The sequence below is a fragment of the Mauremys reevesii genome, linkage group 5, assembly GCF_016161935.1.
Source record: "Mauremys reevesii isolate NIE-2019 linkage group 5, ASM1616193v1, whole genome shotgun sequence".
In the NCBI taxonomy this organism is placed as follows: Eukaryota; Metazoa; Chordata; order Testudines; family Geoemydidae; genus Mauremys; species Mauremys reevesii.
This window is the reverse complement of record NC_052627.1, coordinates 51,234,648-51,253,589: the sequence shown is the minus strand read 5'-3', so window position 1 is coordinate 51,253,589 and position 18,942 is coordinate 51,234,648. Positions and strand designations below refer to the sequence as shown.

The 18,942-nt window shown below is 45.0% G+C and overlaps 1 protein-coding gene across 6 annotated transcripts in view; it reads left to right on the top strand.

The window, feature by feature from the left end:
• The first annotated feature begins 1,140 nt into the window (after window positions 1-1,140).
• ELF2 (E74 like ETS transcription factor 2) overlaps window positions 1,141-18,942 on the top strand; it is a 62,972-nt gene continuing 45,170 nt past the window's right edge. Inside the window, exons 1-3 of one of the 6 annotated variants that reach the window (XM_039539688.1) lie at window positions 1,141-1,415; window positions 12,383-12,591; window positions 18,358-18,523. In XM_039539688.1, coding sequence (XP_039395622.1) covers window positions 12,520-12,591; window positions 18,358-18,523 — 238 coding nt within the window. In that variant the 5' untranslated portion in view covers window positions 1,141-1,415; window positions 12,383-12,519. The other 5 variants (XM_039539689.1, XM_039539691.1, XM_039539690.1 and 2 more) reach the window with 5 other exon arrangements.

Sequence of the window (18,942 nt, the reverse complement as noted above, 5' to 3'; positions counted from 1 at the left end):
TTTACTGATTTTTTTTTTGCAAAAATAGTTAGAAGGAAAAGCTAAAGTACTTCTTCAGCAAGACAATTTATGATCTATTAATATTTATGATAGGTACTTACTGAAATTTAAGTTTTTTTTTACTTCTGAAAAAGGAGGGTTATTAATTTAAGAGAGAAAAGATCTGACTAGAAACATCACCCAATATAAATAAAAACAAATAAGTATGGAAATATAGAAAGAAAAAAAATACACAGCAAAATCTAATTTGAAAGTCACTTGAAAGTGAGACACTTTATTATGTTTTAACTGACAATGTAGATTATAAAGTTCTCAGAACAGAAATCATACATAATTCTGGGTGATCTTCAGGGGAAATCATGAACATCAATACACAGATTATCAATTAATCACAGCAATGAGCAAACTGCTCAAGCATATTGGGGACACTGAATGCTTGTATTCTAGTTTTTCTCTGTCGATCTAGATTCTTTCTGTTCCAGTAATGACAATCCAAATCCAATAAAATCATTTTATTATTCTTATATTCTCCCTGCTTTGCTCCTCCTTCCCTTAACCTACATCTGCTCACCCACCTCTGCATCCCACTGATCTCCTCCACCACCCTCATTCTCTAAAATCTGCCTCACTGTCCCTCATTCCTGTTCTCTCCTCCGCCATCCCCTCGGATCCCTGATCTGTTCCCCTCCCCCGAAACCAATTTTTTGCTCCATCACCAAGATCTGCTCCAGCCTCCTCCGTCCCCCACCTCGATCTGTTCCTCGTCTCCTTCCGACCCCCTTTTCTTCCTAAACACCTACCCCGACCCCTTCCTTCATCCTCCCGGCCCCCTCTTTGCCCCTGCGCCCCCACTCCCCCGATCTGTTCCGCTCCCCAGCCACTCACCCGGCTGGCCGGACTCCCGCCAGCGGCTGGGTGCTCGCTGCTCCATCCCTCCCGCCTGCGCCTCCCCCGCTCGGCTCCCCGGCCCGCGGCGGGCGTTCCCTTGGCCAGAGACAGGAGCCCCAGGGAGGCGAAGGGTGAGGGCAGCGGCTTCACGCCGCCAGTGGGCATGTACGGAGGCTGCGCGCATGCCCGCTGGGGCCCCGTGCGGGGCGCGAGCATGTGCAGAAGGGAAAGGGGCACGTTCTGAGGCAGGGCAGATTCTGCTGTTACACTGGCCAAGCCCCCTCCCACCCCCCGGGGCGGCTGCTACTGCTGGGGAGGCCCCGGCTCCCAGTCTCCGGGCGGCTGCGGGCTCTCGGCCTAGGGGAGACCGGGTGACGCGACGCCAGCCCCTGACACACGGGCACAGTAGGCGAGCAGGGGTGTTGCTGCCGCCTCCTCCCCGTGTGCGCCAGGGGGCCGGACCCTGCCACCTCCGCTCCGCTCCGCTCTTCTGGCGACAGCGACCTGGCAGCAGCGGCGGCTCGGGGGTGAGTCCGGCCTGGGTGCGGGCGGGTCCTTCTCCCCCGCTCTGCGTGGCGGGCCGGAGCGAGCTGATGGAGGGGCCGGCTCAGGTGGCCGATTGGTGTCTGGCTGAGCCCAGCCGGTTCCCGGCGCGGTCTCTCCGTGGCCCTCTCCAGCGGGGCTGGGCTGGGCTGGTGGCTCGCCCTCCCCGGGGGCGGGGGGGTGCCGGGGCTGGCTTCGCCCCGCCGGTGTTTATCCTGAGACTTCGGTAACCCCCCCGCGACGGGCGCGTGTCCTGGGGGCAGGTGCTGTAGGTATTTACCCCCGCGGCAGGGCTGTCAGCCGGGGGCGGGGGGACTTGCTCCGCTCTCACTCACGCAGTTTGGTGCTGTGCAAATAAACAGGCTTGAGGGAGACGTCTCCGGAGAGCAGGGGCGATCTGCAAGGCGACAGCCTGCCCGCCCCGTGCTGGGGTTGACTGGGGCCATCGTGGTGCTTTGCAGCCGAGCGGACTGAAATGGAGCAGTTTGAATCGGTCCTTGGCGAATGAGCTGTCGGCGTTACACCACCACCACCCCCTCCCCCGCAGGAGCCTGCACTTTCAGTTTCATGTGTATTTACTCGCCCCCTTCCCCGCTCGGCGTTGCGTGTAACTCCTCGGGGAAGCGTCGCTCAGGCAGGGGCTTTGATAATCACATTTGCCTTTCTTCGTGGCTGTGAGTAGCTGTGGATTGCGTGTTACTAGTTCTGGGAGTCACTTTTTGAACAGTGAGTGTGTGCGTGCTGGGCGGAGGAGCTGGTGGCTTGGACGTGTTTTTCACCTCTGTTGAGAACAGCGGCGTGAATCAGCCTGCAATCCACACACGAATGTTTTCCAGGGTAGGAGCGCAGTAACTGAGACCATCGGTCTGTATTTTTCCCTGTGATTTAGGTCCTGTGCTGCTCTGTCTCTTTGATGTGTCTTGCTTGGTTTTATGGTGGTGCTGTTCTTGGGGATTCCCGTCCTGTCGTTTAGATGACCTACTAAACACAGAAATGTTAGGGAGTCATCACCAGAGGGCTCAGATCCTGGAATGGGAGGGGAGATTCCCAGCCAGGCACGATGGCAGTTCTCTTTAGCTGTCAGTATAAACATAGCCTCAGGAATCTTTTGTGTGTTTAGTTTTCTACTTTCATGAAAATACCTATTCTATGTTTCTTCATGTTACTTGCTAGTCCAGAAGTAGAACTTCAGATTGATAAATATGAACATCTGTATAGTAACTTGAAGGGGTATTAGAAAAATATTATAGAAATGTTCTCCTGTTTACGTATGATGGGCCAAGTAAGATGGCAGCCTTAGCTTGCCCTGTGATGGCTGGTTAGCTGGTAGCCATTACTCAAGTTTACTTTAAAAAAAAAAACATTTATTTTCTGCCACCATCCCTTTCCTAATCCTTTTCTCTTATTGTAAGATTAATTGTTGTTTTTAAACTATCATGGCTCATTTCTAAGATTGTCCATTTATGATCTTTTTGAACTCTTGCTTATATATAACTGAATATATTAATATTTTGTAAAATATATTAAAATCTATTTGTTTTTACTTACTAGCCCCTTTAAAGTTTTTATTAAAATAATTTAATTCCTCATTTCCTCTTTCCTAGTCCCTCCCTAGGACTAGTCACTGCTATGTCCTCCACAAATACTATTTAACTATTTTACCCCTTTAACATGGAAGAGCAGCAGCAACAACTTTTAAAGAAGTCTAAAGATCCTAATTTTTGTGGAATACTACTTGCTTCCAGAGGATATACTGTATTATGTCCTTGTCGTGCCATCTAACAGTCAACTTTTAAAATGTATGCTGAGTGTTATTCAGAACTTAATTTTAGTATTTCTACTATCAGTGCTACAATAAATTTGGATCATAACATCAGACCTACAGTTATTAGGTATTTCTTGATGCACACATAGTGTCAAAGTTCTATGTTGATATCATAATTAGTCAAGACAAAGGGCATGAAATCAGGATTCAGACACAAATGTAGATATTCTGGTATATGAAAATCTGAAATGCAGAAAACACTTGATTATTAGAATGTTGTTTCAAAGCTTGTTTCTTTTGCTCTAAGCAATATAGGCCTAAATGCTATGATATGGCCATTTTGTACCACAGTGCGTATGCCAAAACAACTCTAAGATCAGTATAAAAGGATATTGCTGAAGTGGGGGGTCAGAGAAAATTTTAGTCAATGCATGGAAAAACTCTCATGAAAAGAAATTGAAAAGATTGGGATTATTTACCTTAGAGATGAGGTATGAGGGACATAAAACATACAAAATAATGAATAGGGTAGAAAAGATAGATCTGAAGCTTTGATTCACTCTGTCTAAGAAAGTAAGAACTAGGGGACATTCAATGAAATTGAAAAGTGTCAAACTCAAAACAGTTAAAAGGAAATAACTTCACACAATACACAATTAACCCGTGGAACTTGCTGCCACACAACATAATGGAGGCCAAGAGTTTAGCAGGATTCAGATAGAGATTAGTCATTGGTATGGATAACAAAAATACCCAGCGATTAATGGTAAATACTGACCAAAAAAAAAAGAAGTTTTACAGGGGATAGAAACCCTCATGGCTTGAGATGATCTCTAATTACTGAGATTTTGGAGGAAACTCTGCCTATACTACAGGGTTTCCTGCATCTTCATCTGAAGGTGCTAGTACTTGCCACTGTTGGTGATAAGTACTAGATGAGACAGACTGGTAGTCTGATCCAGTATGGCAGTTCCTATGTAACTGGCCACAGAAAGATTACCCCAATGCAGAGGGATCCATTGGTGATATAGAGCTTCTGGTGTGGGGGATGTGGCCAGGATTTTTTGCCTTGGTGATTATTAGTGCTTGTATTAGCAAGTTGGAACTGGTAACTGGTATAATTTGGCAACTCATTGGGCTGTTCTGAATTCACCGAGGGACCAACCCAGCAGACAGATGGCCTTGGACCGGGGACTGCAAAGACCACCAGTGCATCCCCTACTTAAGCAGTGGTGGGTGCTCAGCAACTGTAACTGAATCTGTGCCTGAATCTAAGGCCTTGTCTACACTGCCACTTTACATTGCTGAAACTTTCTTGCTCAGAGGTGTGAAAAACACCCCCCTGAGTGATGCAAGTTTCAGTGCTGTAAAGTGGCAGTGTAGGCAGTGTAGACAGTGTACCAGCGCTGGGAGCCACTCCTCTCTTGGGGGTGTGTTTTTTTGTTTTTTTTGTTTTGGTTTTTTTAAAGCATGACATGACTACACAGTCATGTTAAAGGCAGTGCTTTAACGTTGGTAGTGAAGACATACCCTTAATCTTCTCTTTCTGGGTAATGACTCTCTGAGTTTCACAGCAAATGACAAGGAGTAACAATGATTCACATTTTCATCTGCAAATGCCTTTTTTTTTTTTAAACCAAGGTTTGAATATCATCGGGGAAAAATCTCACATAAGTACTTTAATTATAGGTGTAGCAGAGAGTAATAGTGAAAATTTGCTGAGATACAGAAGCCACTATATTTGTTAAATTGGCCCCCTGTGCTGATGTGAAATCCTGTTACAGGTAAAGAGACTCTTCCAGGGTTCTGGATTAGTGGATCACAGTGCAGGATTTGGGCCTGAATTTGTAACTACTGGTAATTTAGTTTCCTAGCTGACTGCCCCATCCTTTCTATTGCATCTGTAGAAGGCTTTGCTGCTGTTTTGAAAAGTAGTATAGTACATTGCTGCTGACTTCATCCATATGGGCACCTATCAAAATCTATCTCCCACATTCTGGGTATAAAAGAGGTTAATGTTTCAATTACCCTAAGTTCCTTCAGTCTCCTGCAGGAGCAGATGTCTGAGCACATCTCAGTATCCTTAAAGCTTCCCTTGTTTAATTTATTTGTTGCTGCTGCTGTTCCTTTTCTGCCCTTCTAAGCACTGCTTTTGTCTAGATTGTGTGGTTTGTTTTTGTTTTTAAACCCAACAACCCAGTTTTGAAGTACCTGTGTCATTCAGGGTCCATCCCTCTTAGTCTCCATTTTCTTATGTTTTTCTGCTCTGTTGGGCTAATTAGGCCTTGTTAGTGGTCTGTTGCCAAGCAGAATCATGGCTACCAGGATAGTCTGAAAGCCTTGGGCTTTATGTGACCTGGTGATGTTGGTCACTGATAATTCGTTGCCTTCAGTGACTGGGAGAAGACTAATGTTTAGACTTGCTAAATTTCTCATCTTCTCCAACAGTATTCAAAAGATTATTAGGGCTGTCTCAAATTCCTGTGGATAGATGCTCGGATACTATAGTGATGTGGGCCATAAATATATCTAGATAGGCCTAGCTGACTGACTGGTACTTAGCATCTGACACCATCTGTGACAAGTAGCCCTTAGTCTCGGAAGACTCATCTCCTTGCCAGAAGTGTTTTTTCGACCACCAAAAGTAACAAAGATCACAGTCTCGCCTTTGTCTGAGGAGTGTAAAGGTCAGTGCCAGGAGCTCCTTGATGCTGAGCCCAGCTAAATAGGCTTGCAACACCAACTCAGTTTCTTGACATCTAGACTCAGCATTTCATGGCAAGAGGGAGAAGCTGAAGAGGTACAGTGGGACAGGCAGGGCCATCCCTATGGGGGTGTGGGGCCTGGGGCAGAAGTGACGGATTCGTCTCTTCTGGGACCGACCACACCAGCCAATCGCACTGGCTGGCGGGGTCCCCCAAAGCGCGGGGCCTGGAGCGGTCTCCCCGATTTGCCCTACCCAAGGGACGGCTCTTGTAACAGGTGTTTCTCCCCTCCCCATTCCTACTTACCGGTCACAGAAGGCATGGTACCAAGTCATTCACCAAGGAAGTGCGATGCCTCATTGTTGCTCCCTCAGTGTTAGTATTCTTGATTCCAAGGGCTCTGGGAGCTTCAGTGTTGCTGATACTCTGTAAACCAAGAAGACTGGGGAGCTGATGCCGGTTGTGCCTTTGGTGATACTAGTTACAGTGGTTTTGTCATCTTCCTCCTCCAGAGACTCTAGCATGGATTTTCCCCTTTTTACTCCACTTTAGGCTTTGGCGCACACACCTGAGTGATTAGGTTTTGCCTTATCTTTCTGGCTGCACTGTGTCTGAATTCAACACAATTTTTATCCTGGACCAGCATTTCCCCTGTCTGAACTGTATCTCTAGAGGTTCTCTGGACTCTTATAAGCCTTCTGCACCACCTTTTTCTTATGGAGCCATGGGCCTTTGGCCTTGTTTGGCTTTTGTGACCTTCTCAGTCTTCAGGAATGAGAGCCAGGGGGCTGATCTCTAAAAAGGAATAGGCAGAATTCTCTTCTATGTAGATGCCTATCCTTTAAAGCAGGGGTTCTCAGCCTTGGAGTTTTGAACAGGTGTTAGGGCTTTGCAATCACGCTGCTTTCCCCATATTATTAAATAGGAAGTGGAGTTCTGGCTAGATGAGGAGGGTCTCGGGGTGGTCTTGGGATTGAAAAGATTGAGAATCATTATAAGAAAACAACCTATCCTTTAATGTTTTGTTCCCAATTTGGCATCTCCATAGCAGTCTCAGACTGAGTGGTCAGTAATAGAGGCGATGGAATGTGTGGGCTCTTTATTGCCTCCTGTCTCAAAGAAGGCAAAGTTTTGAGTACTTTTACCCACATCTGACTCTAGGGTCTTTATTAGCAGCCATCCCCAATGATTTAGATTTGGGAGGGAAATAATGACTATCTGATCACCTTGATAGCTCTCCATCAAGAGCAGAAATTGTAATCCAGGGGATGAGTTGTCAGAAATTAGTTGTTTGTTACATGTTCTGTAAATGGGGCCGGGCCTCAACTAGATCTGTAAACCAGCTAGGAAAAATACCAAAATCCCCCCATCTTTGTTTCAGGGATAGGCAGGATCCAGCATCTCAGATAGGTGCCTTTCTCCTAGGTGGAGGACAAAAATTGCCCTGCACATTCCCTCTGACCCTTATTAATCAGAAAGCCAAACAGGGCAGTCTATGCTGTTAATATCCCTGTCCTGGGCTTGATGGTCTGAGTTCTCTAACTTTGTGGAACTCATATTGGAGCCTTAAGTCCTGCTTCCCAGTCTACCAGATCTTTTATCTCAGGGTTGGAATGAGATTCTGTTCTTGGAGCCATAGTTGCAGGCTGACAGTTTAGTTTTTGAATTGGTGGGGTCACTAGATTGAGTGTTCTGTTGAGGTCCAAAAATTCTATTGAAAAGCAAGAAGTGTTCTACAAGAAAATTTGTCTTAATGAAATGGAAAAAATCTTCATCAGGCCAGCTGAGAAATGGATAGATATGCAAAAGTCCTGTATTCTCTTAATTTTGGTCTCTCTACTTGATTTAAAACAGTCAGATCTGTCTATCCACCTGACTGTTCATTCACTATTCTCCCTGCTGTCTCTCTCAAGATGGCATTCATCATACCTATAAATTAACCCAGCAAAGGGCTAGTGAGATCCAGGGCCTGATGAGTGATTTCTGTGTACACTGTGTTCAATAAGAATAAGGTGGTCCTGTATCTTCCCCCTGAATTTCTCACTGAGATAGAAACCAGAGACCATAACACTCAGGCCATTGCCGTTTATCCTCCTCTTCCCTCACCTCATTGACAGCCAGGTGAGGTGCATCTTAAGAAGGGCCCTAGTTATTGAAATAGGACCAAACCAATCTAGAAGTGCCCCAGACTACTTGTGTCATAGAAGGAAAAGACTAGGGTCAGTATCTCAATGTACATTGTCCAAATGTGTATTCTTGATTGCTAGAACTTGGCAGCTGTTCAGTCACCTGTGGGGAATTACAGTACTGTCAGCACTGGGGTTTTGGTCCATGACTGGGATTTCTAGGCACTAAATTAATACAGATAACTAGATTTATGGCATGTCTTCATGATGCATGTGTCATTTGAAATATGCAAAGTTGCTACTTGGCGCTCTGTATATACCTGTACATGGCATTACTTCCTCAATTTGGCTTTTTGATATGATGCCCAGATCAATCAATTTAAAACTCAGATCCCTCCTTGAGGGTCGCTATTGCTTATTAATCTCCCAAGTGTGGATCCATACAGGAAATTCTAGAAATGTTAAAAATGGTTGTTTACCTAGTAAATGTAGCTCTCCTAGAAGACTGCGTTAATGAATCCACTTTGGCCACTTTTTCAAAACGTTCAGATAAGGATTTCTGAATAGTGAAGGAGCTGAAAGACAGGTGAGGACATGGCACTTTTTATATTCACAGAACCTGGGTGGTGAAGAGATGTGCATGGCCTCAGTGGATACTGTTTGTGTGTTGGAGGCTCACGTCTTCTTCGCAAAAGGAAAGACTGACTATCCAGGGAATCAGTAAAACTGACTATGCACAATGTGCTGTCAAATGTACAAATCAAACATTGAAAAATTTTAAAAATTACAGTAATAGTGGGTATTGTTACTACAGTAGGTGAAAAATTTTTAGGCATGTTTTTTTCTTCAAGTTCACTGTCCGTTTAAGAAAAAATACTCAACTGAAATATTGCTGTTATCCTGTGTTGGAATATTTCTCTATGCTGTAATTATTTTGTTGCCATAATAATTACATCAATTACTGAAGAACATGAAGAATTCTTATTCCAGAAAGAATTTTCTATTATTTAGTTTTCAGTTAAGATTAATTGCTCAGAACACTGACATCAGAATAAGTTCTCAATTTTTTTTTTTAATCCAGGTGTGGTGAAGTATTTACACTCTGCTCCATGAAAATGGAGCAAAATCAATAGCACAGTCTTGCTTAGTTTACTAATATATGATGTGATATAGGGTCCCATCCCAATGGTGTTGAGGATCTATCAGCAGCTCGTACCAAGGTGTTCAGCACCTTACAGGCTCTGGCCTATATTGTAGTTCTGTCTGTTGTCTTTGCAGAACTAACTTTGTTGTGTGACTGTATTGGGTTTTTGTATGGATGGCATTATACTGAAAGTGGAATAAAGTCTAAGACCTTAGGCCAGATTTTGATCTCCCCTACAGGGCACTGATTTTAATGGAGTTACTTACAAGGTAATTGAGCTCAGAACAAGCCCATGCCACGCATCTCAAGTACCTAAGAATTTGTGCTTTCTGCGCTATTACTAGCAGTAGAGACCAGATTTGAATTTTTGTGTTTGAGTTCAAAGTGGTAGAAAAGAATATATGTAAATCTAAATAAACAGCAAAAGCTTGCATCTTGAAGCAATAAACCAACCCTGCAAACACAGTATTTATGAATACAGATTATTCTCCTTTGGGAAGACTGGATATGAACAATAGTAACATTTATAAGAATATTTTAAGATAGCAGTTCTTCAGAAACAAAGTTCTAATCTCAATTTTGATTAAAGAAATTTACAAAAATGGAGGTTATACATTCTCATACCTGTATGAATTTGATATTATTGACTGTATAACTGAGATATGAAACTTTCTTTGTTACAGGACTGATTAAGAACAAATTCTAAAGTAGAACTGTTTCCTCTTATAGCAGATGGGGCACAGAAAAAAAAATAGAGCTTGTCCATTAATAGTGTAGTCTCCTGTGAGCTCTAGTACTTTGGTCTCATTTTAGTTGTTTGGTTTAATGTGCAGGTGGTGTTGGTGGCCTATGATATACAGAAGGTCGGATGATCTGATGGTCCCTTCTGGCCTTAAACTTTGATTTCATGGAAACATATGTTAAGGCTAAAGCATTAATTTATGTTTAGAAGTAATTTAGTATTTAACTGTATTAAAGCCAAACAATGTTGTTAGTAGAAGTTAGTATATTTCTTCTTTCGTACTTTATTAGGTGTTGAGTATTATACACCTGTTTGAGCACTGCATTTGTGTAGCTTATTTTTTTCACAGGTAGGGACTAGTCTCTGATAGATATCAGTGAGAAATACATAGCTGTATATAGATTTTTTTTTTTTAAAAAGCCCAGAACCAAAAAACCTGCCCTGATAAAGTTTGCAAAATTGGAAACATTTTTTTAAAAAATTGAGATATGTCTTCCTGTTGAGTATCTCAAATAACTATCTGGGCTCTAATTTGTTATATATTTGCCTCTCTTCCATATCAGTACTTGGTGACTATTAATGAAGCAAACCAGTGCTCCACTTATGTAGAACCACTCTTTGGTGTCTTTACTTCTGTTGTTATCTAGACCCTCTCTGAGCCTAGTTAGGTGACACAGTTCTAAAAATTCTGGCCAGTTGAGACTAGTGCTTCTGCTGTTGCTAGGGATCTCTGCAGATGCATTGGCTGTAGGGCAGGGGTTCTCAAACTGGGAGTCGGGACCCCTCGGGGTCACGAGGTTATTACCTGGGGGGTCGCAAGCTCTCAGCCTCTACCCTAAACCCTGCTTTGCCTCCAGCATTTATAATGGTGTTAAATATAAAGAACTGTTTTTAATTTATAAGGGTGGCGGTCGCACTAGGTGAGAGGGGTCACCAGTACAAAAGTTTAAGAAGCACTGATCTAGAGCAACAACAGTAGAGTGAGCAAATCCTCCATGTAGGCATAACCTTAAATACTCAAAAATTGATGCAATCCATGTCAAAGGACCGCTGAATCCTACTTTGCCCGCCCTGTTTCCCGGAAACCCAATAGATACTTTTAATATATTCACTTCTTCAGAAACACTTAAAAAAAATTCTTATCCTCCATTTGAGATATAATTGCACCTGAATACAATGTTCCGTACCTATCTTTAATTCCCGTAATTGCTCACTACTAATCTTTTAAAATGTTGTACTGAAATTAATAAATGGAGGGAGTTGGTAATTCCATATTTTTAATGCTGTCAGATGTGTCTTCTGTGAGAGATTAAATGCTTGGTGACTTGGTAAGATCCATTTTCCTAACCAGGCAGTCTGTGTTCTTCCCACGTCAGAGAATTTTGTTTATGTATTTAGTAAGGGTTTGATTATTGATATCACAATAATTTAAGGGAAACACTCACACACTAGACCCAGCTCTATGGAGTGATAGAGCTTCTTTGTATCACTTGGGTAATACAAAACAGCACTAAATCCAGTGGCTCCACCCACTGGAGGATTCCAGCTGCATAAGAGAATTCCCAGGTGGAACAGAGTCATTCCTCCTTGCAGCCCCTGGCATGGAGGAATTGCTAGTAGATGCTATTGGCAGCTGACACATCATAAAATAAGTAGCCTGAATGCTATTCTACCTTGCACTGAGAAGTGGATCAGCACCTGGGTGCCTCAGAATCCAGGGACTGTAAAAAAGTCTTCAAACCACCTTTGTTCATCTTGATTTATGCTCAGCATAGGTTAGCCAAACCAGAGGATTTGGACCACAATATTTACTGAAGTCACAAATCCTCTCTTAAAACTTTCCAGAGCAATAGGATATATTTGGTCCCTTCCCAAAATCATGCAACAAAATCGTAACATTTTCTACAAAATCAGTTCACCTTACAATGTCTTCCTTTGTATTGGGAAACAGTAAAGAAAAAAAGTAATATAGAAAAATCATATTAAATATTTGTTCTAACTGTTACATGTCCAGTAAATTAACTTTCTAAAACTATATTTGATTGGATGCATGCAAGTAGTCCCAAAAGAATTGAACCTCTGGTTTTCAAGGACTCCGGAGAGAATGTTTCCATTGTGTTAAGGACAGAAAATCAGTAGATAGTGACAGTGAACAGTTAAGGTAAATGTAAAACTATTGATGTCAATTGCAGGGAACTAAAAGTTAAACTTTATTCCTTCAGCATTAAAAGCTGGTATGGAAATACTGTTTTGTGATGGTAAATTACTATTTGTTCAGAGTGTTGTAGAACTATCAAGGTCAGTGCATTGTGTCTGAACTAGAGTGCTCCCTGGTGTTCTCTTGATGAAGAGAGTAGTAACAATTTAAAGGCACTGAATGTAAATGTAAACAATGCAAAACTGAGAATTTACAAAACTTGCGTTTTCCTTTTTTTTTATACCTTTCTCTCAAATTGTTTTGTTTTTCAGCATCTCTGATTAGCAGTACAAAAAACCTGGATACATGCTACTTGGATACAGAATTTAAGCCTCTGGTACCTTAGGTTTTCAGCATTACTGTCTTTGGGATCACTAACAACTTTCAAAGATCCTTCAGGGAATGCACCATGACATCAGCAGTGGTTGACAGTGGAGGTTCTGGCCTGGAGTTTGACAACAGTGGAGTAGAAAATCAGGAGGTTAGAAATCTGTATAGAACTTATTTGCCTACACACTTCATATCACTGTGTATGTAAAAAACAAGCGTTACTATAAACTTGCTTTGTAAAATAGGTTAGAAGTTGCTGAAGAGAGCAGGATATTAGTCAATTTTAAAAGTATCCTTTATTAGATATCATCTTATCGCAGAGAAGAAATGGAGGGTTGTACTGTCTGCCATACTGCAGAATTGTATATAAAATGCATTTTTAAAAGTTTAAACAAGGGTTCTGGGTTCCAATTTGATATGTCTAGATATTTGTATAATATAAAGAGAGCAGACCAGAGGCTTTTAAAATTAGCCAGCTCCAAAGACTTTTTAAATCATCATATCTTGTATTGTTAAGCAACGAGGTATGTTACTGTCATATGGCTTGCAATAAATTTGGGTATAGTGTTCATAATTAATCAGATTTTCCACTCAGCTGTACCTGTGCACCACCACTAAGAAGAATTTGGCTCATTAAGTATGTTTGTAGGTTCAGGATTTAAGTATGTAACACTTCTATATGTGCCTGCCTCTGAACATCTGAGTAGTTCAGGTGACTTCATTGTGACCACTCAGGGTATGTCTACACTACAAGAGTAGTTCGATTTAACTTAGGTCGAATTTGTGGATTCGACCTTATGAAGTCGAATTTGTGTATCCACACTAAGGACACTAATTCGACTTTGTGAGTCCACACTAACGGGGCAAGCGTCGACATTGGAAGTGGTGCATTCTGGGCAGCTATCCCACAGTTCCCGCAGTCCCCGCTTCCCATTGGAATGCTGGGTAGAGCCCTCAATGCCTGCTGGGGGAAAAATGTGTCGAGGGTGGTTTTGGGTAACTGTCGTCATTCAACCGTCACTCCCGCCCTCCCTCCCTGAAAGCGCCGGCGGGAAATCTGTTTGCGCACTTTTCTGGTCAGTGACAGCGCGGACGCCACAACACTGCGAGCATGGAGCCCGCTGCGATCATCGCTGCACTTATGGCCATTGTCAACTCCTCGCACCTTATCGTCCACCTCTTCCACAGTCAGCTGCTGAGAAATCGGGCGAGGAGGCTCCGGCAGCGCGGTGAGGACTTGAAGTGTCAGAGTGGCACAGACCTCTCACAAAGCACGGGATCCCGCGCCGCGGAGATCATGGTGGCAATGGGTCATGTTCATGCTATGGGACGGCGATTCTGGGCCCGGGAAACAAGCACGGACTGGTGGGACCGCATAGTGCTGCAGGTCTGTGATGAATCACAGTGGCTGCGAAACTTCAGGATGCGTAAGGGCACTTTCCTTGAACTGTGTGACTTGCTGGCCCCTGCCCTGAAGCGCCAGGACACCCGGATGCGAGCAGCCCTGACTGTGCAGAAGCGAGTGGCCATAGCCCTCTGGAAACTTGCAACGCCAGACAGCTACCGGTCAGTAGCAAACCACTTTGGCGTGGGCAAATCTACCGTGGGGGTTGCTGTGATGCAAGTAGCCCACGCAATCGTTGACCTACTGCTCTCAAAGGTAGTGACCCTGGGAAACGTCCAGGTCGTCATAGATGGCTTCGCCGCGATGGGATTCCCAAACTGCGGTGGGGCTATAGATGGGACTCACATCCCTATCCTGGGACCGGCCCACCAGGCCAGCCAGTATATTAACTGAAAGGGCTACTTTTCAATGGTGCTGCAAGCACTGGTGGACCATAGGGGACGTTTTACCAACATCTACATCGGGTGGCCGGGCAAGGTTCATGACGCGCGTGTTTTCAGGAACTCTTGTCTGTTTAGACGCCTGCAGGAAGGTAGTTTCTTCCCGGACCACAAAATAACTGTTGGGGATGTGGAGATGCCTACAGTGACCTCGGGGACCCAGCCTACCCGCTAATGCCCTGGCTCATGAAGCCCTATACAGGCGCCCTGGACAGTGACAAGGAACTCTTCAACTACTGGCTGAGCAAGTGCAGAATGGTGGTGGAGTGTGCTTTTGGACGTCTCAAGGGGAGATGGAGGAGCTTACTGACTCGCTCGGATCTCAGTGAAACCAATATCCCCATTGTTATTGCAGCTTGCTGTGTGCTCCACAATCTCTGTGAGAGCAAGGGGGAGACCTTTATGGCGGGATGGGAGGTTGAGGCAAATCGCCTGGCTGCTGATTACGCTCAGCCAGACACCCGTGCGATTAGAAGAGCCCAGCGGGAAGCGCTGTGCATCCGGGAGGCTTTGAAAGCTAGGTTCCTCAGAGAGCAGGGTAACCTATGACTGTCCAGTCTCTTTACAGAGAAGCTGAACCTGCCCCTGTTCCAGTTACTATTGACTTTTTTCAGCGGTTACATACCCCATTCCCCAGGTTTCCCCCCTTCCAACAGACGTTTAAAAATAAAGTTATTGGAACATTTTTAATTAACGAAGTTTTCTTTACTAACTAATTCACGTTAAAGGGTTCAAACAGGGACACAGACTGTGGTGGGTACGGTATGCAGTGATGTACAGACCGCTTCTACACTCGAGGACTGACAGGCTCCTGCTCCTACAGCGGTCTCTGGGGGGAGGACGGTTACAGGAGGGTGTGCAGGAAGGGGTGGGTTTGCAGGAAGGGGTGAGGGGTGTGTGGGAAGGGTGAGTAGGTGTAGGGGGATGATGGCTCTGGCTGGGGCTCAGGGCATCGGAGAGGCTCATGGCTAGGGTGGAAGGGCATGGTAAGGGCAGCCTGCCTTGCCATTTGTGGATGCCAGGCGCTTGGACCCTGGGGCAGCATACACCTCCCAGACTGACCTGGGGCAGCAGACACCTCCCAGAGTGACCCGGGTGCCTAGTGACTGCACTCTGTGTGTGACCTGCTGTTGATCCTGCCCCCATGTCTGTACCCTGGTAATGGTGGCTGTCCTATGCAATTAACAAACCCCTATCTCCCCTTCACACAACGTCTTCTGCAAAGAAACATGACGGAAACAGTAATGAACAGCAAACTATTTTTAATACTCAACTACACAGTTGGGGGATGAAACTGGGATTTTGGATTGGGTGAGCCAGGAAGGGAAGCAATTCTCATACTTTAGGGAATGAGAGCTGTTTGGTACATGAGCGCTCTGCTGGGGTGGAGTGCCAGTTGTCCCGGCCCCGAGCGCCCCTCCTTCTTGTGCTGTGGGGGGAGGGGGGGACAGGACTTTGTGGCGGGGGAGGGCGGTTGCAGATACAGTTCAGGGGGGCTCTCTGCTCCTGCCTGCGGTCCTGCAGAACATCCACAAGGCGCCGGAGCGTGTCCGTTTGCTCCCTCATTAGTCCAAGCAGCGTTTGAGTCGCCTGCTGGTCTTCCTGCCACCACCTGTCCTCCCGTTCGCTGTGTGAGCGCTGCTGCTGAGAGAGGGTCTCCCTCCACTGGCTCTGCTGGGCCGCCTTGGCTCTGGAGCAGGCCATCAGTTCAGCGAACATCTCGTCCCGAGTCTTTTTCTTTTGCCGCCTAATCTGCGCCAGCCTCTGTGAGGGGGATGCCGGGGCAGTTCGGGAAACAGCCGCAGCTGTGTGATTGGGAAAAAGGAAGTGAATTCCTTGCAAAGATACATGTTTGTGAACACAACACAGTCTAGTCTGTTTCTGTGAACAAGACCATACACGGCACCTATCTCATGCGCTCTCAGGACAAGTTCGAATTTTCGGCATTCGCTTTCATTGCCTGGGGTCTTGCACTGGAGATCAGACAAGCGGGGCAGGACAGCAGAATCCGTGTAGCAGCCAGGCCTGGTAAGCCGTAAACTTTAGGCTGCTTAACAGTTAATGGATAGCAGTGCCCTCCTGCTGCAGGCAATCTGGAAAGCATAAAGTCTGACCCTGTTCCACCCCCTCGCGGCTGTCCCCGGGAAAGATCCCTGTATGCTTTCCCTCTGCAGCCTCCACCACGTGGCTGTTAAACGACGGTCATTGTTATGCAAAGGAAAAGTCAAGCATTCCCAATAGTAACATTACACTAATTCCCCTAATTAGATGCAGCAGTGGCCGAGTGAGATCACCCTGAGGCGGGTCACTAAGAGAGACAGAGCGCATGCTGCATGAAACCCTGCACAGACCAGGGCCCTATGCTGCCATGCTCGTGGAGGCAATGCTCCCACTGTACCTGAGGATAGCCTGGGGCGGAAGAGTGTGCTTCCACGGAGCACCCAATAAGGCACCTCTCCCCAGGAACCTCCTGCGGAGGCTTTTCGAGTACCTCTACGAGAGCTTCGTGGAACTCTCCCAAGAGGATTTCTGTTCTATCCCTATATGTCTTGACCTTCTTTTCATATAGTTTTTATTCCTGTTTTTAAAAAAATAAATGTTTACATGTTTATAGCACTTACCAACTGATCCTTCCCCTGATTCAGAGTCCGGGTTAACGGCCGGAGAGGGTTGGTAGGGGATCTCTGTGAGGCTGATGAAGAGATCCTGGCTGTCGGGGAAATCAGTAGTGTAAGCGCTGTCGGCTGCCTCGTCCTCCACAAACCCTTCCTCATCTTCCCCATCCGCGAACATCGCCGAGAAGCTGCCTGTCGACACTATCCCATCCTCAGAGTCCACGGTCACTGGTGGGGCAGTGGTGGCAGACCCACCGAGAATGGCATGCAGTGCCTCGTAGAAGCGGCATGTCTGGGGCTGGGCTCCGGAGCGTCCGTTTGCTGCTTTGATTTTTTGGTAGCCTTGTCTCAGGTCCTTGATTTTCACGCGGCACTGCGTTGCATCCCGGCTGTATCCTCTGAGTGCCATGGCTTTGGAGACCTTCTCGTAGGTCTTTGCATTCCGTTTTTTGGAGCGCAGCTCCGAAAGCACAGACTCATCACCCCACACAGCGATCAGATCCAAGACTTCCCGGTTAGTCCATGCTGGGGCCCTCTTTCTACTCTGAGATTGCATGGACCCCTCTGCTGGAGAGCTCTGCATCGTTGCCGGTGCTGCTGAGCTCGCCCCGATGTCCAACCAGGAATTGAGATTCAAACTGGCCAGACAGGAAAAGGAATTCAAATTTTCCCGGGGCTTTTCCTGTATGGCTGATCAGAACATCTGAGCTCGGACTGCTGTCCAGAGCGTCAACATAGTGGTGCACTGTGGGATAGCTCCCGGAGTTACTAAGGTCGATTTCCGTCCACACATAGGCTAACTCGACATAGCCATGTTGAATTTAGCGCTACTCCCCTCGTCGGGGTGGAGTACCGAATTCGAACTAAAGAGCCCTCTAGGTCGAACTAATTAGCTTCCTGGTGTGGACGGTTGCATGGTTAAATCGAATTAACGCTGCTAAATTCGACATAAACTCCTAGTGTAGACCAGGCCTCAGATGCTTAAAGCTAAGCATGTGAATATGTGTTGGCAGGGGCCAAAGACATATGTGTGGTGTAACAGGTACATTACCAGAAAGGAAATATTGTGTCTAAAACTGATTCATGTAAATTCTTTGGGTGTGGAGAGAGATAATTACTTCTCAGATCTGACTTTTTTTACTGGAAAACGTAACACTCTTTGCCAACATTCTCATGGAAAATAAATTTATTCTCACATTAGGAATATTTTAAAACTCTGCTTTTAGCTTGCTTTATATTTAAATCCTGATATGATTTGGTAGTATTCCTTATTTCATGATAGGTCCTTTATTTTTAATTTTGTTTTAAAAGTTTTACCTTAACTCCCACAAAAAAAACTTTTTACAAATATTTTGTATTGGTATTCCACAAAATATATAAAAAACAATAGAGAAGCAGGGGAAGGCATTAGTTTAGATTTGGTGGTTCAATATTTAAGGCGTTTTCTCTCCCTATAGGAAAATAAGCCAGTCTCCGAATACCCAGCAGTGATTGTGGAACCAGTTCCTAGTGCGAGGTTAGAACAGGGTTATGCTGCTCAAGTCCTGGTTTATGATGATGAAACTTACCTGATGCAAGATGTAGCAGAGGAACAAGAAATTGAGACTGAAACTGTGGAAACAGGTAGACTTTTTTTAATTTAAACGTTTATGAACTTTTCTTCCGCCCTCTCTCATGAGTTCAGAGCTAGCACTCCCAGAAGAATGTGACTTTATATTCACCCTCAAGAAGAGATCCTGACCTGGGGCCCTATGCAAGTCCCATTAAAGTCAATGGGAGTCTTTCCGTTAACTTAAGTGGGAATAAACTTAAGACCCTGATGTGTTAAAGTAGTTCAGTAAAAGCAAAGTTACTTGTACCCAGATGCACAAAGATATTTATTCACTAACTTCCAGCGAAATCAGTAGGTGTTAAGTACATAAAGTTAAGTACACCTTTTGAGAATCTGGGCCTTACTTTCTTCAGGCAGCTGCTCCAAAGGGCATATCAGCTCATTAAGATGCATATAGGCCAATGATTGTAACTAGATGTTAATATTTACA